The sequence below is a fragment of the Lutra lutra genome, chromosome 17, assembly GCF_902655055.1.
Source record: "Lutra lutra chromosome 17, mLutLut1.2, whole genome shotgun sequence".
Taxonomy (NCBI): Eukaryota; Metazoa; Chordata; class Mammalia; order Carnivora; family Mustelidae; genus Lutra; species Lutra lutra.
This window is the reverse complement of record NC_062294.1, coordinates 55697045-55721398: the sequence shown is the minus strand read 5'-3', so window position 1 is coordinate 55721398 and position 24354 is coordinate 55697045. Positions and strand designations below refer to the sequence as shown.

Genomic DNA, 24354 nt, shown 5'->3' with positions numbered 1-24354 from the left:
TCATGACCTGAGCCAAAGGCAGAGGCTTTAACCCACTGAGCCACCCAGGTGCCCCTTCCCTATTATTCTTAATTTAGTTCATGGACTGTCAATATTGTTGATCTTTTCTGACAAACAACTCTTCCTGTGCTTGGTATGTTCCTATTTTTACTGTACTCTAGTTGGTTCATTTCAGTTTTCTGTTTCAATATTGGTCATTCTGCTAATTTTGAGCTCATGTGACCCTTTTCCTGATTGTTAGAGATACAGGAAAGTGATTTGTGCTACACCATGACCATACCGCAGAATTCTCTATTAGACTCTGTGCTCAGTACGTTGTGTCCATGTTGTGTAACCATAGAGAAATGAAGTCCTGATGATTCCTTCTCAGCCATCTTTCTGACATTGTCTGATTCACTTGATGATTCTATTTAAGAAGTCTTCAGTATATTCTTCTCAATGTAGTAAGTACAGTGATTTTACTTTTATTTGGTATCTTTCAGCTGTATCTTCACATGACACCCAGAGTTTCCTGCTAAAGCGGAGTATAGAAGGTTCTTTCCAGAAAGTATCAGTGCACAGATACAAACATAGTACTGTTGAGATTTTACACTTACGTACAGACTGGGACAGTGATAGGGATAGCGATGGGCATCAGAGAAATCCTGGACGATACACCCAAACCAAAGCAATGGTCCTTAATGAGAATCTCACTTCCCCAAATGGGGAAGGATATAAAACGCTGTGGAAAACCTCCCTTTTTAAGTCAACTGTTTCTGCAGAGCAGTGTGTTTCTGTCAGCACAAGCTCCAATCAACTATTCAAACATAGCTATTTGTGGACAGACCATTTGGAATGTCTGGAAAGTAACCTAGTCCATACTGAGAATAATGATTTGAGCCATTTGAAAGATAGGATAGGCCTGAAGAAGAAAGTGCTCAGTGGGATCCATATGAGAGGGGCTTCACTCAGGAGTCAACCCTCCAGAATGACCAGAGGCTTTTCACTGGAGACAGAATTACTCAATGCACTGAATCTGAGAAAACATTGAACCAGGGCTCCAGTGTTCACCGATGTGTCAGGGCTAGGTTTGCAGAGAACCATTATGAATGTGATAAATATGGGAAGGCTTTCATCCGAGGTCTAACCTCAGTATACATAATGGTCACCGTTTGGGAGATGGTCCTCATAAATATAATGAATGTGGGAAACTCCAGTCCTCCATTGTTGGCAATCATCAGAGAATTCATGAGGGAAAAAACCTATTCAGATCTATTAAAGCAGAGACCATGTTTAGCCAGTCATCAAGCCTAAATACAAATAAGATAAGTCCTAGGGGAAAGGAAGCTTACACTTTAAAGGAATGTGGAAATCCTTAGACTGCCACTCAACACTATCTCAACATCAGCGAATGCATACTGGAGAAAAAATACACAAATGTGAAGAAGGTGGTAAAACCATTAAGGACTGTCCATCAATAAATGGACCTAGACAAACCTATACTGGAGAGGAACATTACCAATGTCAAGAATGTGGCAAGACCTTTAACTGCACTTCACAGCTTATTCAACATCACAAAATTCATACTGGAGAGAAACCTTACCAATGTGAAAAACGTGGCAAGAGCTTTATACAGAGCTCAGCCGTTATTCGACACCACAGAATTCATACTGGAGAGAAGCCTTACCAATGTCAAGAATGTGGCCAGGCCTTTATTTACAGCTCAAGGCTTATGCAACATAACAGAATTCATACTGGAAAGAAAACTTACCAATATCAAGACTGTGGTAAGGCCTTTTACGAGAGCTCACATCTTAACAAACATCACAGGATTCATACTGGAGAGAAACCTTACCAATGTCAAGAATGTGGCAAGGCCTTTAACCACAACTCCAGCCTTACTCAACATCACAGAATTCATACTGGAGAGAAACCCTACCAATGTCAAGAATATGGCAAGGTCTTTTCCCGGAGCTCAAGTCTTAGTGAATATCACAGAATTCCTACTGGAGAGAAACCTTACCAATGTCAAGAATGTGGCAAGGCCTTTAACAACAGCTCAACCCTTATTCAGCATTACAGTATTCATACTGGAGAGAAACCTTTCCAGTGTCAAGAATGTGGCAAAAGGTTTAACGTGAGCTCAGTGCTTACTCGACATCACAGAATTCATATGGGAGATAAACCTTACCTATGTACAGAATGTGGGAAGGCCTTTAATCAGAGGTCAAGTCTTACTGAACATCAAAGAATTCATACTGGAGAGAAACCTTATCAATGTCAAAAATGTGGCAAGGCCTTTAACCATAGCTCAACCCTTATTCAACATCGCAGAATTCATACTGGAGAGAAACCTTACCAATGTACAGAATGTGGGAAGGCCTTTAAGTGGTCTTCACTCTTTAATCAACATCGCAGAATTCATACTGGAGCGAAACCTTACCAAAGTCAAGAATGTGGCCCTCAGAACTTCCTTGACATTACAGAATTCATGCTGGAGAGAAACTGTACAAATACTAAAAATGTGGCAAGGCCTTTACAGGCACTCAATCCTCACTGAACATCAGAAAATTCATACTAGATAGGTAGCTTACCATTGTACAGAATATGAGAAAGGGGGCACCTGGGTAGTTTAGTTGGATAGGTGGCTGCCTTATACCCTGTTCCTAATCCCAGGTTCCCAGGTTCGAGCACTGCAGAAAGCCTGCTTCTCCCTTTCCCTCTGCCTGCCCCTCTTCCCTCCTTGTGCTCTCTCTCCATCTCTGTCAAATAAATAAATACAATCTTTAAAAAAGAAAAAAAAATGTGAGAAAAATCAGTTAAGGAGTGCTTACCCATTCATGCACATCAGAGAATTCATTTTGGACAATAACCTTGCAAATATAACAAATGTGACAAGGCTTTTGTCCAGCATTCATGCATTTACTAAATAGAGAATTCATACTGGAATGACAGCCAATGAATAATGTGGTAAACCCTCTAGCTGCAAACGACTGTTACTGGGCATCACAGAATTCATACTGGAGAGAAAACTATGGATGTATGTGAGAAAATGCCTAAGGACTGTTCCCTCCTCACTCCATATCAGAGATTATATATAGGAGAGTTCGTGTACAAATACTAAGAATGTGTCTGTGAGGCACCTGGGTGGCTCAGATGGTTGAGCGGCTGCCTTTGGCTCAGGTCATGATCTGGGAGTTCTGGGATCGAGTCCTGCATTGGGACACCAGCTCCATGGGGAGTCTGCTTCTCCCTCTGACTTTCTCCCCCTCTTGTTCTTTCTCACTGTCTCTCTCTCCAATGAATAAATAAAATTTTTAAAAAATGTGTCTGACCTCTCACTGGAACTCGGAACTTATTAAAATCATATTTATCATATGGGAGTAAAAGTGTGAAATGTAAGGGACCTGGCCAAGCATTTAACCGGAATTCAGTCCTTCCTCAGTATCTCAAAATGCATACTAGATTCAAACCCTTGCAACATAATGAATGTGGGAAGACCTTCATTTCAGTATACATTGGAGCAAACACCAGAGAGAGCATTAAGGAAAGTTAATTGAAAGTTAGCATTGTTTAGAAAATTAATTATTTGAACATCAAATGCCAGTATATGTAAGAGAAATCCAGCCAGTGGAATATATTATTCACTCTACTCAGACATTACTCTGTATGAACATAGTGATTATAAGGAAAAATCAAACTTAAACACTTAGAAAATGTATGTGGTATTCTGTTGAACAGATTTAGAGGGTGGACATTTACATACATATAAGGGATTTCAGTATTTTTTCATTCTTACATTGACCGCATTTGAGATTTGTAACTAACAGTATTAATCTGTTTTCCTCTGAAATCACTCCCGAAAATTCCTCTGTTCCTCATGGGTGTGTAAGACCATGTGGTTGATTGTTGGTACATCAAAGATATTAGATGTCCTGCTCCATTAAGTGGGACACATGCATACCTAATTTTCCATGGAAGATGACCGTATGATATACAACATATGAAGTACATCTCAGTGGAGATGGTGCTTATAGTTATAACACTGATGTAAGATTCCATGGAATAGGTGTTCAGAGCACACACTTCTGCATGTACTGAAACTAAAGAACTTCCTCACTATTAGAAATACGAGGTTTTCCTGACTGTTTTTTAAGGAAAAAGAGGTTACGGTCCTGTAAACTACGATTGTATCTTCTTACGTGCAATCGTTAGAGAGTATGACTCTAGAACATAATATATTTTCATTAATAAGACACTTTTTTTAACATATGGATATGGGTTTGTCATGAATTATGTGTTATCCTATGTCTAGTGTTCATCTATCATTGAGGGTTGTAGGGTGCTGATCGAGTCAATCACCTGTTTGATACTGGAGTAAAACAATATACCTAGGAATCCATTTTCCCAGTGGTCTGAAGGTTTAAGGGATATGTGATTATGTTTTCCCCTAGTCTATGCTTTGATTTTCTCCTCTTTGTGAATACAATGATATTACTGTGGGTGTATTACCGAGGTATGTAACATAGAGATGTTGTTGACGTTTTAGCTCATGTACTCCATGATGCTGCTACTGGGCATTGATTTTGTGTAGCCAGTAGTTTTGCAGGGGTCTTGCACTGACAGGAGCCTTTCTCACTAGTGCATTCCCCAGTCAGCATGCTGCAGGGTCACATGTTAGTAGGCCGTGTGATATGACATTTGCACTCCGACCTTGTGAGCCACCATCTCTCCTTTCTTCCAATGCTTTCCCTCCCGTGTCTCATAGAGAAAATTTCCCCTCCCCCAGGCCTTCCCTAAATCTGTTTTAGTCAGAATGGCATATTCTGGATTTAGACTTGGGACTCTATAGCACTGCATCATGGCCCCAAATGAAAGCATGTGCCCTGCACCCTACACTGAGTGTTGTTTTGATGTGTCTATGAAGTACACATGCACATATGACCATGCTATGTGTGTCATAGATACCCCATAAGAAAGAGAAATCTATCCCAATAGGAGTCATGTGGTAGCCAGGAAAGACAGAAAATATTTAAGATGAAAAATTAGCTGCATAGGCATCAGAACCATTCTTTTTTTCCTGAGTTGCGGTGAGAGTGTCCTCCAAAGAGTTAATTGAAATTAGAGAGATGGACGGCCACTGGATATTAATTCAGACATTTAGCCCTAGGAGGTGGGATGTGAATCTAAGTAAAATTTGGTGAGAGAGCTAAGACCTATTAAACATGAAGAACTCCTTCCCGTGTGGGGAGGGAACTGGAGTTGGCTCCCTTTAGTCACTGCAAAGGCACAGGCAGCTCTTGCTTTTCTCATCTGATGAGTACATGTTATAGAAAAAGGAATTGCCAAATACGTGGGTTTCTGAGGAGTAGGGAAGTCCTACTTTATTCTCATGATTTCATTATATTATTATATTCCTGTGTGTAACTGAGGACCAGGTGGCCTTAGTTGACAATGATGACTGTGATCACCCAGGCCTGCATGAGTGGCAATGAATGGAAAGGGAAAGCGTATTGAATGGTGCAGTCAGTTGGGCATAGCTTTACAATGTCAAATGGTAGAGTAGCTGTTGGAGGTGGGGTTTCCTTCTGGACAGTGGGATAGGCAGGATCAGCAAGGCACGTCCTGTGGATGAACCCAAGCACTACTCTCTCAGGGATAAAACCCCAGTCAAGATTTGATCCACTGTGCATCAGTGACCTTTCAGGGAAGCCGCTGCACTGCTGTGTGGGGCCTTCCTCCCTAGTCAGTACCTTGATGAGGATGGGCTCAGGTTCTGGCTCTGTCCATGGTGGTGATTTGCTAGAGAAGTAGTTCAGCGGTGAGACACAAGGAGCATCTCTGCTTCAAACAGTCCAACCCACTTGGTCATTGACTACTGAATGAATAAATAACGTTTGGTATGTATGTACAATGGGATATTAGCATGGAATGAATGAAATCTAGCCACTTACAACAACGTGGATGGAACTAGAGAGTATATTGCTATGTGAAATAAGCCAGAGAGACAAATGCTGTATGATGTCACTCATAGGTAGATTTCAACCAACAAAAAAGTGTTCAGTGAGAAAGAAAAAAAGAAAAGGAGAGGCAGTAAAAGAAACAGACTCTTGCAGAGAGCAAGCTGATGGAAGCCAGAGTGCGGGTGGGTAAGCAGATGCATTAAATTATGTACAGACATTAAGGAGTACAACTGTGATGGGCACCAGGTTTTGTATGGGATTGCACTGTCGCTATTGTACTGCTGGAATGCTTTCTTAGTTTCTTGTGTAGTATATAGTCATTCCACAGTTTCATACATCATCCAGAGCTCATCAGGACAGGTGCACTCCTTAACCCCTTACCCGCACCCACCTTCCCTCTGCCCACTTTCTCTCAAATAAATAAAATCTTCAAAATAAATAAAATTGAAAGTGTAGCTCATTCTCACCATGAGTCCTATCCATGTGATACTTCATTAAACTTACTAAGTTGCACCATAAAACATGGCAAGAATTCTTTCTTACCACTGTGAAGGATCCCACAATTTTGTTTAAAAAAAAAAAGCTATTTGGGCACCTGGGTGGCTCAGTGGGTTAAAGCCTCTGCCTTCGGCTCAGGTCATGATCCCAGGGTCCTGGGATCGAGCCCCACATCGGGCTCTCTGCTCGGCGGGGAGCCTGCTTCCTCCTCTCTCTCTGCCTGCCTCTCTGTCTACTTGTGAACTCTCTCTGTCAAATAAATAAATAAAATCTTTTTAAAAAAAAGCAATTTGATTGCTATTCCTTTGAAAAACTAGTGCACAAGGCATGAGTTGTGTGTTGTTTTTTGTTTTTTAAGATTTTTTTTTATTTATTTGACAGAGATCACAAGTAGGTGGAGAGGCAGGCGGGGTGAGGAGGAGGACAGGCTCCCTGCTGAGCAGAGAGCCCAATGCAGGGCTCCATCCCAGGACTCTGAGATCATGACCTGAGCCGAAGGCAGAGGCTTAACCCACTGAGCCACCCAGGCACCCCAAGGCATGAGTTTTTTGTTGTTGTTGTTGTTGTTGTTTTGTTTTGTTTTTTTAAGATTTTATTTATTTATTTGACAGACAGAGATCACAAGTAGGCAGAGAGGCAGGCAGAGAGAGGAAGGGAAGCAGGCTCCCCACTGAGAAGAGAGCCCGATGTGGGCCTATCCCAGGACCCCGGGATCACGACCTGAGCTGAAGGCAGAGGTCTTAACCCACTGAGCCACCCAGGTGCCCTGGCATGAGTTTTGATTGAAAAGGAACATTACAGGTGCCTGGGTGGCCTAGTCACTGAATGTCTGCCTTTGGCTCAGGTCATAATCCCAGGGTCCTGGGGATGAGCCCCACATTGGGCTCCCTGCTAAGCAGGAAGCCTGCTTCTCCCTCTCCCACTCCCCCTGCTTGTGTTCCCTCTCTCTCTGTCAAATAAATAAATACAATCATAAAAGAAAAGAAAAAAGAAAAGAAAAGCAATATTAGCTTCATTCAGGAGGCCAGCCACTTGGAAAAAGACAGACACATGTCCAAAAAGCAACTCCAAGGACTCCAACAGGCCTGCAGATTTTAAAGGAAAGTTGAGTGCAGTGAAAAAGTAGGAGGGGAGCAGGACAGTCTGTAACACTTCTGGATAGGCTGCAGACTCACTGGTGCCTCCTACTGACTTTATGGATATGACTGGAGGTTGTGTGTGGGTGGCCTAGGGGAGGTTCTGCAATAAGGTTTGATAACCAGTCTTTCTAGGAAACAATGCACCATCTATAGGTTTACAAAGAAGAGTCTAGTTCATCACTCACACAGGATAAAGGTGCACGCTGAAACTTAGTCTGCTCAGTTGGCCAGAGGGGTCAATGCTCAATTTCTCTATAAGTTAAAGAAATGTCCTGTAGGTTTATTCCATGGCTAAAAATGGAAATTATTTCCTTCTATTGTGAGTAGGAAATTATTCCCTTCTGTTGATGAGCAGAAGGCAAACTGAGCAAAGCAAAGGCTGACCCCCCAGTAACTCCACTAAACCCCCAGTCCCAGGTGGGATAGTGATATTCCTCAGGCACTCATGACTGCCCTAAACTAAGGGAAGGAAAAACAAATGGCTAATTTAACACAGATACAGTCCACAAGATCCCTGAGTTTCCTTCAGATTACAAATATCTTAGTGATTTACAAGAAAAAGCATTCTTCTCCATAACTTTCAAGTTTTTTTTTAAATTTTTTTATTTTTTTCAGCATAACAGTATTCATTATTTTTGCACCACACCCAGTGCTCCATGCAATCCGTGCCTTCTACAATACCCACCACCTGGTGCCCCCAACCTCCCACCCACCACCCCTTCAAAATTCTCAGATCGTTTTTCAGAGTCCATAGTCTCTCATGGTTCACCTCCCCTTCCAATTTCCCTCAACTCCCTTCTCCTCTCCATCTCCCCTTGTCCTCCATGCTATTTGTTATGCTCCACAAATAAGTGAAACCATATGATAATTGACTCTCTCTGCTTGACTTATTTCCCTCAGCATAATCTCTTCCAGTCCTGTCCATGTTGCTACAAAACTTGGGTATTCATCCTTTCTTTTTTCTTTTTCTTTTTTTTTTTTTTTTTTTTACAGCTTTATAAACATATATTTTTATCCCCAGGGGTACAGGTCTGCGAATCGCCAGGTTTACACACTTCACAGCACTCACCATAGCACATACCCTCCCCAATATCCATAACCCCACCCCCTCTCCCAACCCCCTCCCCCCATCAACCCTCAGTTTGTTTTGTGAGATTAAGAGTCACTTATGGTTTGTCTCCCTCCCAATCCCATCTTGTTTCATTTACTCTTCTCCTACCCCCTCAACCCCCCATGTTGCATCTCCTCTCCCTCATATCAGGGAGATCATATGATAGTTGTCTTTCTCCGATTGACTTATTTCGCTAAGCATGACACCCTCTAGTTCCATCCACGTCGTCGCAAATGGCAAGATTTCATTTCTTTTGATGGCTGCATAGTATTCCATTGTGTATATATACCACATCTTCTTTATCCATTCGTCTGTAGATGGACATCTAGGTTCTTTCCATAGTTTGGCTATTGTAGACATTGCTGCTATAAACATTCGGGTGCATGTGCCCCTTCGGATCACTATGTTTGTATCTTTAGGGTAAATACCCAGCAGTGCAATTGCAGGGTCATAGGGTAGTTCTATTTTCAACATTTTGAGGAACCTCCATGCTGTTTTCCAGAGTGGTTGCACCAGCTTGCATTCCCACCAACAGTGTAGGAGGGTTCCCCTTTCTCCGCATCCTCACCAGCATCTGTCATTTCCTGACTTGTTAATTTTAGCCATTCTGACTGGTGTGAGGTGATATCTCATGGTGGTTTTGATTTGTATTTCCCTGATGATATGGAGCACTTTTTCATGTGTCTGTTGGCCATCTGGATGTCTTCTTTGCAGAAATGTCTGTTCATGTCCTCTGCCCATTTCTTGATTGGATTATTTGTTCTTTGGGTGTTGAGTTTGCTAAGTTCTTTATAGATTTTGGACACTAGCCCTTTATCTGATATGTCATTTGCAAATATCTTCTCCCATTCTGTCAGTTGTCTTTTGGTTTTGTTCACTGTTTCCTTTGCTGTGCAAAAGCTTTTGATCTTGATAAAATCCCAAAAGTTCATTTTTGCCCTTGCTTCCCTTGCCTTTGGTGATGTTCCTAGGAAGATGTTGCTTCTCCATAACTTTCAGAGGGAAACTCCCAACTCTCTTAATGTTAATGCTTTAGTAGATGGAAAGACAACCTTAATTTGACAATGGCAGAGCCCAGACTATTTTGTAGGTCCTCTTTAGCATATGAAAGTTCTTTTGAAAACCTACCTCCTTTTCCCTTATCTCAACTCCAAGAGCTTGGGCTCCTTTTGCCTTTGGATCTTGCGGGGGGCGGGGGTTTAATAAGACCATCATTTTTCACCAAAAGCCTTTCAAGAATTCTTGCCCATAGGCTCCAGACCTCACGCCACCAATTCTCACCTACATTCCAAAACTCCATCAAAACCAGTCCCCAATTGAATTAAAGCCCAACCGGTGACTATTTCCTAGGAAAGTTGACTGTGAAGACTACATGTGTGTGAATGTCTCTTAGATCATGGTGGTTTTCTGTCTTTACTGTTTTCTGTTTATGTCCTCTACTAACTATTTAAATTACAAAATTGGGTAATTTCCCATTGTAAAAATTTTCTAGTGTTTTCCATGGATTAAAAATCACAGGGCAATAATGCAGCCTTTGGGGCATGAGTGGCAAGGCATGGTATTTCCATCCATTCAGCAGGTGTCCATTCACCAGGCACCCATCTGTAGCCTAGGATGTGATGGCATAGGGCAGGGACACCTGTATCCCTCCTACCTAGAATTTTATGGCTGGAATGACTCTGTGGTAAGGCAGAATGGTAATCAATTGTGATTTTTGAGGGACACCTTGCCCTGCTTTTGACACATGGACGCTCTGACATATCCTGCGTGGGACACCACCTGGGAATCGGGGGATTTTGTTAAGGGGCCTTCTCTACTTTTCTAGGAGCATGGTGTTAGTCCCTAAGGACTCTCCCATGGGATACTTTTAAGCCACTGGAAACCATGTGGGTTGCAAAATTTAAGAAAGGTATGCATGGCCTTAGTAGGATCTATCAGTTAGATCTCTTTGCAGGAAACTCGGAAAATAGATGTAAGTACCCTGGCCCATCCCAGGGTTTCAGGGCTCTAAATCAGGACATGAACCTAAAGGCCTCTTTTAGAACATGTTTGGTCATAAGGAGACCAGTAAACTACCCCCTGACCTACTAGATGGTAATTATCTAAGTAGGCCTCCTCCAAAAAATCCAGGGTATGGGAGGAAAGTGGCCATCATGGACGAAGGGGACTCTGACTCTTTCACTGTTCCTCCTCCTAATAGATGTGGGGGCTTCTCCCTCACTCATTGCCCATTTTAATGGCTCTGACTGGAGCCAGCTGTGGTTTGTCTCCCTCAGGACAGGACATTAAGGGGCATTCCCAAGCAGCTGCTGAAATGCCCTTTGTTTTGGGGAAATTCCCTGTCATCTCTGGCCTGTCATGGACTGCCTAATTCCCCTTGTTGGTGGGAAACGCATGGCGCTTGATCCTCTGGCTAAGTGGATGATCTTGAGAACTGGAAACCATCTGTCTGCTTTCTGGGGGCACTTCCCCTCCCCCCTCCCATTTCTGCACCCCCTTGGGTGGGGCCTGAATTACTGGCTCCTCTACTGGCCTCCCTGCCTCCAGCACCATTGGCTCCTTCTCCTCCTCCTCCTCGTGAGGAGCAAAGAAGACCACCCCGTGGACTTGGCACTGCCCGGTTCAGATTTCCCCACCAGTGTTCCAGGTAAAAATCAGCAGTGGGGAGGTACTTTGTTGGTTTAATTAAGGTAGACTTGTCTTTAAGGTTATTGGCATTAAATGTGAAACTTTTATCCTATTGGGTTTTGCTGAAGGTCAAATAAGTTCATGCTATACATACTCTGTTGCAGTTTGGTAGCAAAAGGATGACTTGAAATGATGGTTAACCTTGTCTGTCTCAAAGTTTTCATGGGCCATTGTTAAGAAAGCTTTCAAAGTCTTTGGTAACCTAAAACTTTAAAGTTTTGCTTGGATGATAAATGGGATTGAATTCATTGGACATCTAGTTTATTTCAAAGGAGATAAAATACTAAAGCACTGATTACTGAATGTAGGTCTGTGCTTTTAACTTTTTTTTTTCTTTTAAAGACTTACTTGACACACACAGACATGGCAAGAGAGGGAACACAAGTGGGGTGGAGATTGGGGGAGTTGGAGAGGGAGTGGCAGACGTCCTAGCAAGCAGAGAGCCCAATTTGGAGTTCCATCCCAGGACCCTGGGATCACAACCAGAGCCAAAGGCAGACACTTAAAGACAGCCACCCAGGTGCCCCTGTGCTTTTGACTTCTTACTGCAAAGGAACAAAGAATATTTGAATCTGTCGGTAAACATTCTTTGTGCTTAACTGATTCATAAGTTTGCCATCCAAAGAGTTCTGGTGTAACAGTTCACAGTTGATTACTACTTAGTCTTTGCTGGAGACTAAGGTTTTGAAGAGTTAAATGCTGCTAAATGTAATTAAGACTGATCGAAATAAGAAAAGCAACTCTATATGTACAAGGAAGACAAGGAATGGGAATACATTTTTCTTGAAGGTAAAAGAAGGTACTTTTGTCCTTTTTTAAAAAAATATTTTATTTATTTATTTGACAGAGAGATCACAAGTAGGCAGAGAAGCAGGCAGGGGGAGAGGGGGAAATCAGGCTCCCTGAGCAGGGATCCTGATGCAAGACTCAATCCCAGGACTCTGAGACCATGACCTGAGCCAGAGGCAGAGGCTTAACCTACTGGCCACCCAGGAGCACTTTTGTCCTAAGTGAGACTGGTTCTTTGGAGAAAACGGGCCTGGGAAAAATCTGAATGCAAAGTAAAATTGTAGAAGGTTTTGAAGGGAAATCTTTTGAAAGGAATTTTAGGTGTGGTCAGGACAGACTAACACTGAAATGCATGGATTTTAAAATGATTAGTAAAAGATTAAAAGTGTGTTTTCCTTCCGTTAAAAAGTCAAAAAATTTTCTTGAATTGTTGGTCTGCTCTTTTTTTTTTTTTAAGATTTTATTTATTTCTTTGACAGAGATCACAAGTAGGCAGAGAGGCAGGCAGATAGAGAAGGGGAAGTAGGCTCCCCGCTGAGCAGAGAGCCCGATGTGGGGCTCCATCCCAGGACCCCGGGATCATGACCCGAGCTGAAGGCAGAGGCTTTAACCCACTGAGCCACCCAGGCACCCATGTTGGTCTACTCTTCTCTAGAAAATGTGAACAGTTGTTTTTTTCCTTCCCTGCCTGGAAAAACTATTTTCTCTGTTTTGCCTTTATCAGACCTTTAAGGATGCCTAATCCTATTTAGGCCAGTGCTGGAAAATCTTCTAAGGTTTTACAAACTCCTCCAAGATTTAAATCCTAAAAGAAGTCTTGTTGACTAACTAGGCTTGTTTGCTTGGTGTGTTACCTCTGTTATAAGGTCATCATGACTTGATACTCTGATTATTGAAGTGTTCTGTGTCACAGAAGGGACAATTTCCTTGTTAATTATCATAATGAACTCTTACCAAATCATTGACAGTGTCCATTTCTGAGTTCTTGTCCTTTCTAATTGTTGTTATTATCTTGCAAAATAAGTTTCATCTGCAAGGAGGTTCATATAAAGGACTTTTAGGAAAAAATACAGGTATTCAGTATCTGTAAGGTCACAACTGAAATGGGGAAGAATTTCCAGAACTAAGTAAAAAAATTGCATTCAAATTAAACAAGAATTATTAACATGGGACTACATGAACTAAAAAGATGATGATAGTTTTGTGCCTCTTTACACATCACTGGTTCTCTAATGTTTGCTCTTCCAGATTAAAGAAACTTTCTCTTAAGATATCTGTGACTTAAAAAGAATGCAGTAAAATATTGACTTGTGAACAAAAGGAAGCATTTAACTTTTCTCTCCACAGGAACCCTCTGATACTCATAAAGTCTCAGTAAGTATTCTCTCTTCCATGGCAGTCAGAGTCATTTGCTTAAGTTCAATAGAATGTGTCCTCCTAAGGGGAAACCCCTGGAAACACTGGTTATTTTACCAAGGTTTTGATTGGAGTGTCTTATTTGTGAGACATGTATAGACTCAGGTAGGACTGAATGGTTCTAAAGAACCGAGGTCACTTATGAACCCTGGAGCCCTAAAGCCCCTTGGAAATGTTGGCCTGATTCCTTGCTTTCAGATTTCCCAGCAGCTTCACCAGGATAGACACAGGATATTGTCACTTCCTGGCAGGTGCAGGAACCTCAGGATATATTGGGGAGCTTGTGAAGAGCGATCTGCCCACATCCACAGGGCCTGTAGGCACGTCTGATAGCAAGTACTTGACTTGGCTTCTGGTCTGGAGGGGCTACTAAGAGTAGTCTCTAGAGATTCCTTCTAAGAAGTTCCAGCAAAGCAGATTCTAAAAGATCTTTATGATGAGTCATTATTCTTGCTGAGCTTATGTAGGCCAAGTTTGTGATAATTTAAGGGTAGAAACTGTTCTGGGGGGTGGGGAGTAATGTCAGTAACAAAGGCAGAAGAAAATTTATTGCACTTCCTTAAAATCAACAGCCCACTGACAAGTCCTTGAAACAGGCAGAGTGACCTTCCTCCAGGGACTCAACTCCCAGCTTAAAATTTTACCAAGGGCAATAGGCAATTTTAGCCCAATCCCAGGATCCTGGAAGTCTCCTTTAACATATAAAAACTCCTTTGGAAGCTTCTGTTATCTCTGCCCCGCAAAATACATGTTTGCCATCATCCTCCAAGCTAATGGCCCAAGGATATAAATCTGTTGGGTCTCATGACTGAGATTTTACTAAGTAGTAATAAAGAAGTGTTGGGTCCCCCAAAACTGGGTACCCCAATAATGGGTCCATGATTAAAGGAGCGAGACTGATACAAAGCGAAGGTCAAGCAAAGCTTTATTTCGCGCCAAGCATCAGCAGTCATACCAACCATCAAACAGATCGGTTGGGGCCACCCCTCCAGAGAGGACGACCCCTCCCTGCTTTCCAGACTAACTTTTATAGAGTACTTTCCATGATCTTAGAAGTTAATGTCTGGTATCATCTCTCTGTAGAAAAGACAATACGGCTCAAAAATGATGGCCAAGAAGGAATTCTTAATCCATCTCTGGTGTAAGAATGTGTTTTTATTAAAGTCAGAAGACAGGACCTGTGGGCAGAAAGAGCTGCCCTGGGGTCATGAGAAGTGGCTCATTATATACTTTCATGTGGCAAGGTGGTTACGGGTAGCTTACACCTCCCAGGTATTTTAGAAACAAGGTTTCCAACACCTTGAGGGAGCTAGCTGTCGTTAGGAAAGTTTCTGTAAGGGTCTATTCAGCCAGAGCAGCCCCACCCTGGTCGAACTGCCATTTTGCTGTAAAACTTAAATTGACACCCCCCCCCCAACTTATTTAAAAGCAAGACTGGGAAACCAGTCCCAGGTAACAGAGTCCAAGTACAAGGGTGGGTCAGGCCAGGTGGAGGTATTCAATCAGTGGGGGCGCATACTGTCTCCCTGGTTACCAAGGAGTATGGGCCCCGCCCTTTGGGAGCCTTTTTGGCGCCAATCCTAATCAAGCTGTAATAGGCTGGTTCAAATGTCTACTAGGGTAAATTGTAATTTAATTGGTTACCTGGCATCACTGTGGAGTTTCCTGTGTGTGTTACAATCTCATTGGTCACCTGTGCGTGGCCAGGCCTGACCGCATGGCCTTTGCCCTTAAAAGCTAGACTGTGAAATGGAGAAGGGTCACCCTCTCTTGTAAGAGGTGCGGCCCCGAACGTTCGGTTAGATTCTTGATGCTTGGCGCGAAATAAAGCTTTGCTTGACCTTCGCTTTGTATCAGTCTCCCTCCTTTAATCACAGACCCGTTATTGGGGCATAACAGCACGGTAAAAGTACATTCAGTTTGGAATACTATTTTGGAGTTACATATGAAAAGAAACATTTACCTAATGAAGGGGAGCATTTTGTCCCCCTAAAATATATCTCTGATCTAAGGATTATATTAGGCTGGTATTTTAAAGGAAGGGTAAAGGAAAAGCTCTGAAACCCAGAATGTTTTCCTTTGTGAGAGACTTTGCAATGATAAGGGAAAACATCATTTGTAAGGGTGCCTCCCTCTGTGTGGCAGAAAGAAGGAGGAGGTGTCAGTCTCCAGACTGATAATTGGAAAGCAATGGAGCTAAATGTGGTCACAACCACAGCCTTGGTTTCCCTGCTTTGCGTGCTCTCCTTCCCAGCTGCTTCCCAATAGCATCACTGAGGAGGCCAAGAAAAACAAGGCTGTACCCACCTCGGGTCTAGCCCTGATGTAAGTACAGCCATCTTGACAAAGCAAAAGCTGACACCTTGCACCCCCTCTCCACCCGCTCCCCTCCCCTCCATAGTATGTGTGAACAAATGGTTAACCTGCAGAAATCACAATCCTGCAAGACCAGAGTCTCCCTCGGTTTACAAATAACCTAGAGATTTACAACAAAGAAAGTTAAGTTTCTTCTAAACCTAAATCTCACTAACAAGGATGCTTGATAGGAGGAATGTGACATTCCCCCAGGAAACTCCCAGTTGTCTTCATGTTAGTGCCTCATTAGAGGGAAAATGGCCTTGGCTTGATAATAATGAGGACTCCAATATCCTGACTGTCTTCTTTACCCTGATAGCCCTTCTGAACAGCCCCTTTGTGCTCACCCACTGCGGAGTCCACCCCTACTCTGCCTTTAAAACTCTGACAGTAAACTGGTTCCGGGTCTAAGTCCCTACTGGCTGTGTCGGGTATACTTGGGCCCAAGCTTAAGCTTGTCAAATAAACCCTCGTGCGATTGCATCGGTGTCCTTGGGGGTCTCTCAGACGGGAAAACTCGGGCATAACAATCACCTGTGCAGTTTCAAGGAGGCTCTTATCTGCTGCCCCTCCCCCTCGGGGTCTGTCCATCCATTTGGTGGAAACAACAGTGTAGTGTTACTTAAGGGCGGCAGGAGATCCTCAGTGAGGCCAGGGTGTGGGGTTATGTCCTTATATCTTTAATTTTTTTTTTTTATGAGAGTGGAGAGCAGGCTTTGGTCCACGGGGAGGTAACCAGGTTTCTGCTGCGTGAGTCTGGGAAGATCAGGCCCAGGCAGAGCCCAGTTCCTTTGCTGAAGCTGAATTTGTGGGCATTTGGGGGGAGGTGAGGTCCCCTGAAAGCTGAGAAGGAAAAGCCGAAGATTAGTCTCGCGGTAGGAGCTCATTTGAATAGTTCCTGACACAAAGGACTAGGAATTTGGGTCATTTCTGCATTTCAGTGTCCTGCCTTCAGGGAAGCAGTTTTCATAAGAGAAAATCTGTGTTCTCAGGAGGGTGACCCACCCAGCAGGGAATCCCAGTTCCGGCCCGGACCCATTCTGGGTTTTCCCCCCTTTCCTGCCGGCCGTGACCACAAGAATGGCACAGATGCGGAAGTAAAAGTGCTTAAACTCCCCTCTTTCTTTGTGCCCCGGGCTCAGACCCTGGGAGAATGGTCACCCTCCTCTCAGTCTGCTGGTGTTAAATAATCTCTGATCCCCAAGGTCTTCCAGGGCTGCACAGTTCCTCGGCCATGATCCAGCCCACTCCCAGAACAGATTCCAGATGCACAGGCTCTGTTGGTGGCCTTAAGGCCATTTTCTCCTGATGCTGCTGTGATTTCTCCGTAGGTATCTTGTGGGAAAGAAATCCAGAGGACGAAGGGAAAGGAGAAATGGCCAGTTCTCAGGTAAGCCTGGTGTCCCAGGAGAGGCTGTGTCAGGTTTTCCTCCTGAAATTCCTCGCGTTTAGAAATTGCGAATGTTGGTTCCTGGAGTTCTGATGTTTCTCCCTTCTGTTTTCACCTGATTTGGAGATCTTCCCAGAAATGGTACTCAAGGCCAGGTCTCCAGAACCCTTCTCCTCTGTGTCCCAGAGCCTTCTCTCCCCTGTCTCCAACCCGCCTTACAATAGGACAGCAGCAGCTGCCACTGGGAGTTAAAGTCCTGAAAATAGTTTCTGAGTGACAGACGCACGTGGGGGTGGGGGGGGGCTTCAGTTGAGATTCCTGCTGCTGCTGAGGTCTGGTCCAGGGCGGTCAGTGAGGGAAAACCTTTCTCCTTTAGGCCCCGTGTGCTTGCTTTTTCTCAGCGCTGTGTAGCCCAGGGGTGGTCAGTAAATCCAGAAATAAACTCGATGGATTTGTGTCCAGAATAACTCTAGATGTTCTCTGAGAGAAAGGGTGGGAAGGGGGAGTTCTTGAGACTTGCTCTTTAGAATGTGAAGTAGGTATTTTATGTAAAATGCACTAGTTAAAATACACCATAGGGGAATCTGGGGGCTCAGTCAGTTGATTTCCCCTCGGACCACGATCTCAGGGTCCTGGGATGAGCTCTTCCTTTGGCTGCAGGCTCAGCTGGGAACCAGCTTGAGAGCCTCTCCCTCTCCCTGGCCCTTGCACTAAAGTGTAAATGAATCTGTAATTAAGATATGCTGCCTGGTAGGCAACATGGTGACTCTGTTGTCTAAATGTGTCTCTGCCAGTCAGGTGGGGGCCCCCCAAACCCGGGTCCTTGATTGGGTGGAGGAAGTCACGTGGGATTGAAGCATTCACCTGAGGCAGAACCACGCTCTTTGCAGTTCACGGAATATCCTGCGGGAGGCAGGAGGCAGGTGGCAGAGGAGAGAGGTCTGCAAGGAGCCTTGGGTGAGGTGGGGGCTCTTTGTAGTGCGGGAAGGTGAGGAGTTAGGGGGCTCAGGGAAGTTTTCCTCTTCTGGGCACTGTCCCTGGTTGTCAGTAGTTCATTGGTTAGTTTGGGCCTGTGGCTCCTTTGAGGTAAGTCTCCAATGGGCCTGTCTGGATTCAGCAAGGGGGTCACTGGGGCCCGCTCTCCACGCCTTTGCTCAAGCCCCCTTGCCTCAAAGCAGCCGCTACAGAAACTGTAGGTGATTGAACTGTGTATATATCCTCTGTTTTCATAATGAGATTCCTATTCTGAATTCCTGTTTCCAGACCACAAAATAATACCAGTGATGGTGTGTCCTTGGCTGTGCCTTGACACCGAGATCACTTTGTTTCCTACGCTTGGTGTGAACTGGATTTATTGTCTCGCTGCTCTTTGCCAGATCCCTCCCCTGCTGTGTTCATATTTTCTCTCTCAATCATTTATAGGGAACGTGGATGTACTCAGCAGTATGCAGAGATCACCACAGTTCAACTGGAAATGCCTTTGTCTGAGTTTCTCTTGCTTGTAGCTTTTTTCTTTTTTTAAGAATTATTATTTGAGAGAGAGAGGGTGAGAGCGCTCATGGGCAGTGGTGGAGGGGGACAGGAGAAGTAGACTCCCCGCGGAGCGGGGAGAACAATGTGGGGGTCCATCCCAGGTCCCTGGAAACAGGACCTGAGCTGAAGGTGGACACTTAACCAAGTGCCCTTGATCATAGATTCTGAGAAGAACCAAGTCAAAAGAGGTGTGCATAACATTAAATTTCCTTCCACTTGGCGCCATTGGTAAATACCTGAGTAGGCAGAGTAGGACATTCTTCCTGGAATTATGCCAGCCCCATTCTTGTTGGGACTGCTGGGAATCCCACTACTGCTCTTCTAGGAGCTCTTGCACAAGGTGAAGTGCATTTGCCATGCTGTTTCAAAAGTCCCTCTTCATCTGTGATATTTGATGGGTTAATTACAATCTGCTGCTGGTTCATGTCTTGACATTTATGCTACTTAGAATTTATCAAGCTTGACTTGTCTCTTGTTTCCACATAGGTCACCCTCATCTCCTTATGGGGTCCCCTTAATGTGCATGTTGGACTACTCGTTGGTGTCCCACAGGTCCCTCAGACTCTGTCCTTTTCCACCTATTTCTTTGGTCCCCTCGTAGAGAATTTAGAAAAAGTGTCTTTAAGAGTTCTGATTCTTTCTTCTGCTTCACCAAGTCTGTTGCTGATCCCTTATGTATTTTTAAATTCAGTAAATGTACTCTGGGGCTCTCAGTTTCTGGTTCCTGGATGTTACACTTTTTGTCTCTCTGGGTTTACATTTTGGTCATGCTTTGTTTTCCCGATAACGTTTAGTTACCTGCTTTCTTCTCTTTTTCCTCCATGTGGATTTTTATCATTATAATTTGAGGTGCTTGCAGTTTTTTGTTGTTGTTGTTGTTTTGTTTTTGGTTTGGTCTGGTTTTGGTTTGGTTCGGTTTGGTTTTTCTGCAATGTATGGGTCTTTATTAACTTAGGGCCAGTTTTGGAGATTTATTTTGTTCCTCTGATTGGAACATATTTTTCTTTTTCTTTGAATGAGTTGTGATCTTGGAGTCGTATTTGGGAATTAAAAAAAAAAACCAACAAAACAAAAAAAAACAGTCTAAGGGCCCAGGATATAGACTTGTTTTCTTCAGGAGAACACTAATAATAGCAATTCTGGGTTCTGTCACACATGTCCCAGGCATTTGTCAAGTCTGCATTCCTGTTATTTCCCAGTTTCCGGAAGAGGAGTTACTATTTTAGAAAGAGTGATCGCCTCCTCTCTCTTTGTCTTCAGCTCTGTCATCTCTTCCTTGTTTGAGCAGGAGCTCACCTGTCTGAATAGCCCCCAGACTGCCTCCACAGGTGCCCTGATTCCCCCTCTGTTTCCCGTGTCAGGCAGGTGAAAAGAAGCCATATCATTGAATCTGCAAGTCACTCACTTGCCTCTGTTATAGTCAGATTTAGTAATGAATAAAGGAAATGTGTGTTGTGCATGTTGTGTGTTGTGCATGCTGTGTATGTCTGTCCAGACAGTAACATGACCACAAGCACTGAGGGTTTCTGAGAGTGACTTCTGTGGGGATAACTCAGGATTGACCTGTGACTTGGTTCCTGCAGAGGTTGTGCAAATTGTCCTGGGTCAGTATCACCGGGAGCACTTGTACATCTTGGATCGCTGCGCCCAGACTTACATTACTGTGTCAGTAGCTCTGGGGGCAGCCCCCCACCTTTCCTTTCTTACCCCATCTCAGGTGGCTGTCTAGGGACTAGACCTTGAGAACCTATATCTTGAGACACATTCATAGTTGTGTTCTTCAGGAAGAGTAATAGCCCGTGTGTAATGTAGTGAGATACACAGGTGTGTAGTCTTGGTTCTCCAGGCATGAAAGTGGATTGTTGTGTTTTGGGCCTTTCCTGTGTTGTACCTTGGATGCCTGACCTTTGTGTCTACTTCTGAGTATTCAACCAGGAAACCACTCAGGCTTCCTATGTGTGGTGTGGGCTGGAATGTTCACTTTGAAGTGTCTGTTCATGGAAGCTGTTCTGTGTGAGGACAGCTGGATGAACCATTGAGTGTCAAAGAGAAAAGGAACAATCCAAACATGGGTCACTTTCTAGAAGAGTATATGTCCTGTGTGCTTCCTGTTCCTGTGTAGGGCACCCAGATTCAAACCCTGACTCGACCAATAGTGAGAGGTTCCCTATACCTTCCTTTATCTACATGATTTCTTTGAGTGAAAAGACAATAGTATTACCACTAACCCATAAACTCTAGAACATTGAATACATTAATAGCAGATACAGCATCAGTAACCATGAGATAGACATTGTATGCACTGTACAGAGGAATGTGTCACATACTAGTAAATATATATTTTTTTAAATTTGATCTTAGGAAAATTTTTTAATCCATACCATAGAGATAGAATCCCTTGTGTTTCTCTGAACATATCATTATGTTTAAAATTTTACCCAGAAATGTATTAGAAATTAACATATTCTGTGGTTTCTTTCATGATTGAGGTTTTCTATTTTTATTTCCCCACTTGGCTAATAAAGTGAAATGTATTATGCTTTCTTTTCATTTGCTTACACAAATCATTTTAAGATTTTGTTTCTTTATTTGGGAGAGGGAGAGAATAAATACATGTTAGGGGAGGGCCAGAGGCAAGAGACAAGCAGACTCCCCACTGAGCAAAGAGCCCCAGGCAGGGCTCTTTCCCCAGACCCTGGATCAGGACACAGTTTTTAAGCAGAAGTTTAACTGACTGAGCCACCCAGGCTTCCCTACACAAGTCATGTCTTGATATAGATTCCCATGGCCATGATCTTGTACCAGACTTCTCTGTTGATTTATCTCTTTGTCTTCCTCCTCTAGTGGTGTTAGCAGTTTCCCAGGACCACACACCCAATGCCAGTTGTGATGTCAGAGATCTTCCATGGGCTTCTGTGCTCAGATCAATGATTATTCCTCTTTTCCCATAGCAGACATGCTTCCAGGAGCTGGGCAGTTGCCATAAGCATTGTGTTGCAGGCTGTCCCTGCAATCATTGCACCCTGATAGATGTTGTACCACTGTCTCTCTTTACTTCACTGGAGGTAGGATAAGTTCTACAGTTTTTATTGCCAAACAGGGGAGCATAGGCTACTCATTGGCCATTGTCTGTAATGGAGTCCGACCCACACTGACAGCTTTTGGGTGAAAGATTTCTGCCATGACGTTGGATGCACACTTCTTTTTAGGTTGACAGAGTGGCCAGGGATGTGTCCCTGGTGGCACAGTGTGCATCTTGGGGGTCTTCCAGACCTTCACAAATGGCCCTATGGCTGATGGTTGGAAGCATCTTAAAGTCAAACCTTCCAGGTACATTGACTTTGTGATCTACTCTGCATGTGAAGGTATATCACTGCCAGGTGAGCAGCAAAAGATCATGAAGGAAAATGTATTGGTTGCTGTTGTGGATACCTGCCCCGAATCATACATTCATATATGTGCCTTATACAGTCTTGTCACTATTCCTTGAAGTCATGTGGTGTTGTCATGATCTGCATGAGCATTTCCTTGGTTGATGTTTTAGTAATACTTGTCATCCCACTCATGTTTGTGTATAAAAAAGCTTGGGAATATAGTGAACGCATCTGGCTCTTGGGTAGAGGACAGATGAGTTTATTGCACAGGAAAACAGATGTTTCTTTCTGTGACAAAGGACTGGGTAGATACATTGGATGTTCCTTGACGATGCTAGGGTTTCCTATGCTCAGAGTCCCACAGAAGTGACTCAAACCCACTGCATGTGCAGCGTCTCCCGGTATCAGTTGCGGGTGCGCAGCTGGCCAGTGGAATTAGTGTGATGAAGATGTTTATGATGTTTGCTGTGTCATGAGTCATAAGATGCTTAGACTTTGACCTGGGAGCCTCCTGTCTTCTGCCAGGATTGGGAAATGTTTACAGGCCACCTGGTCATAGCTTAGAATGTGTGTCATGTTGGGCTTTTCATATTCTTGGGATTATCCATGGACTTTATTCAAAACAAAACAGATATTCATGAGTGTGTTTCTTGTTTGTTCATTTATGTTGTTGTTTTGATTATACACTTAAGTGAATATATATAGTATTTGTCTTTGACTGAGTTACTTGACATCGCATAATACTTTGTGGTTCAAACCACATTGTCACACATGACAAGACACAATGAAAGAAGCAGAAACAGACCCATAAATACAAGGAGTAACCTGACTGTTACTGGTGTGGAATGGAGAAGGATGATGGGTAGTATGAGGAAATGGGAACGGGAAGCACATGCTTCAGTTGTGGAATAATGAGTCATGGGGATAACAGAATATAGAGAACTCGTTTAGTAGTATAATGACAGCATTTTATGGTCCAGATGGTAGCTACTTGGTAGTGAGCAGAATAGAACCTATAGAGCGGTCCAGTGCCCATGTTGTACACCTGAATGAATGGAACATTTAGAAGAAAGCAAGGTAGATACCCACAAGCATATGCCTTTATAGGTTAAAGTAGTGTCTTAAGAAGGTGCAGGCAAAGAAAGTAAACCTACTGTGCAAAATAAGCTAATCCTAAGTATTCCTAGTAGGGTAAAGTCCTAGGAAAGCAAACTGATCTGTACCACAGTGGAGATAAAGGTGCATAGTGGTAGAAGGGAGAGAGCAGGGGAAAGACAAGAGTCTGCCCAGCAATGTGAAGAAGTAAATTGGTAGATGAAGAAGAGCCTGTGATCCTCATAGGCTGAGCAGCCCAGGGGGTACATGGAAGAACAGTCATTTCTATGAGAGCTTCTTAAGTCTATTTCCCTACAGTGTGTTCTCTCTGATGTCTCACCATTACAGAGTGTGTAATAATGGCCACACGTGTCAGGAAGGCTTTTCTGTGTAAGTGGATTCTTTTGGGAAGACCAGAAAGTGCAACCAACTTTAATAATTGTACTCATTTTACACAAAGTCAATTTTCAGGAGGAAGCCTAAGTTGAAACAAGTGATCCTATAGCCTGAAGACATGGGTACTAGTAAAAATGCAGGGGAAACTTGAAATTGATAAAGGCCACGGATGCAGTGGGATCCAAGCTACAAAATCCAGCGTTGCAGCCAGAAGCAGATTAAACCTACATTTGTTGTGAAGGAGGGAGCTGTTTCCATGAGTATGGTGGCTTGGTGAATTTGAGTTGGGGAGTGGTTGTTGCTCCTAACGTATGATCCTGTTTTGGGAATTGCTCTTTGTTGTGTAGAAACAAAACTAATTTTTATGTTTTGGTTTGTGTACCAACTTTATAAAATCCACATGAGTTGTTAGAGGATTCAAACAATAAGGATTCACCACAGGAAGCAACGGCAGTGGAGTAGGAGGATCCTAGACTCATGTGTCCTGTCATGAGCACCACTAGGCAACTGTCAGGTCATCCTAAATGCCCCAGACACTGGGCTGAGGAGTGACAGGACAGACTCCCAAGTGAAAGGAGAGAAGAGGCCACATGGAACGTGGCAGATAGTTTGGAGACATGGTTTAGGG

At 43.5% G+C, this 24354-nt stretch overlaps 4 protein-coding genes and 1 pseudogene across 4 annotated transcripts in view; 4 read left to right on the top strand and 1 right to left on the bottom strand.

The window, feature by feature from the left end:
- LOC125088868 (zinc finger protein 665-like) overlaps window positions 1–24354 on the top strand; it is a 577134-nt gene that overhangs the window by 372102 nt on the left and 180678 nt on the right.
- Window positions 1–24354, top strand: part of LOC125088894 (L-lactate dehydrogenase A chain-like) — a 386819-nt pseudogene that overhangs the window by 228295 nt on the left and 134170 nt on the right.
- Window positions 1–24354, bottom strand: part of LOC125088914 (KRAB domain-containing protein 5-like) — a 664001-nt gene that overhangs the window by 553534 nt on the left and 86113 nt on the right. The gene's annotated exons all lie outside the window — the stretch shown is intronic.
- The window catches only part of LOC125088878 (zinc finger protein 345-like), a 47747-nt gene that overhangs the window by 9175 nt on the left and 14218 nt on the right, over window positions 1–24354 (top strand).
- LOC125089470 (zinc finger protein 501-like) lies at window positions 1461–3166 on the top strand. The gene is made up of 2 exons (XM_047711699.1): window positions 1461–1693; window positions 1726–3166. The coding sequence occupies exons 1-2, from the start codon at window positions 1461–1463 to the stop codon at window positions 2537–2539; spliced, it is 1047 nt and encodes a 348-aa protein (XP_047567655.1). The 3' UTR covers window positions 2540–3166.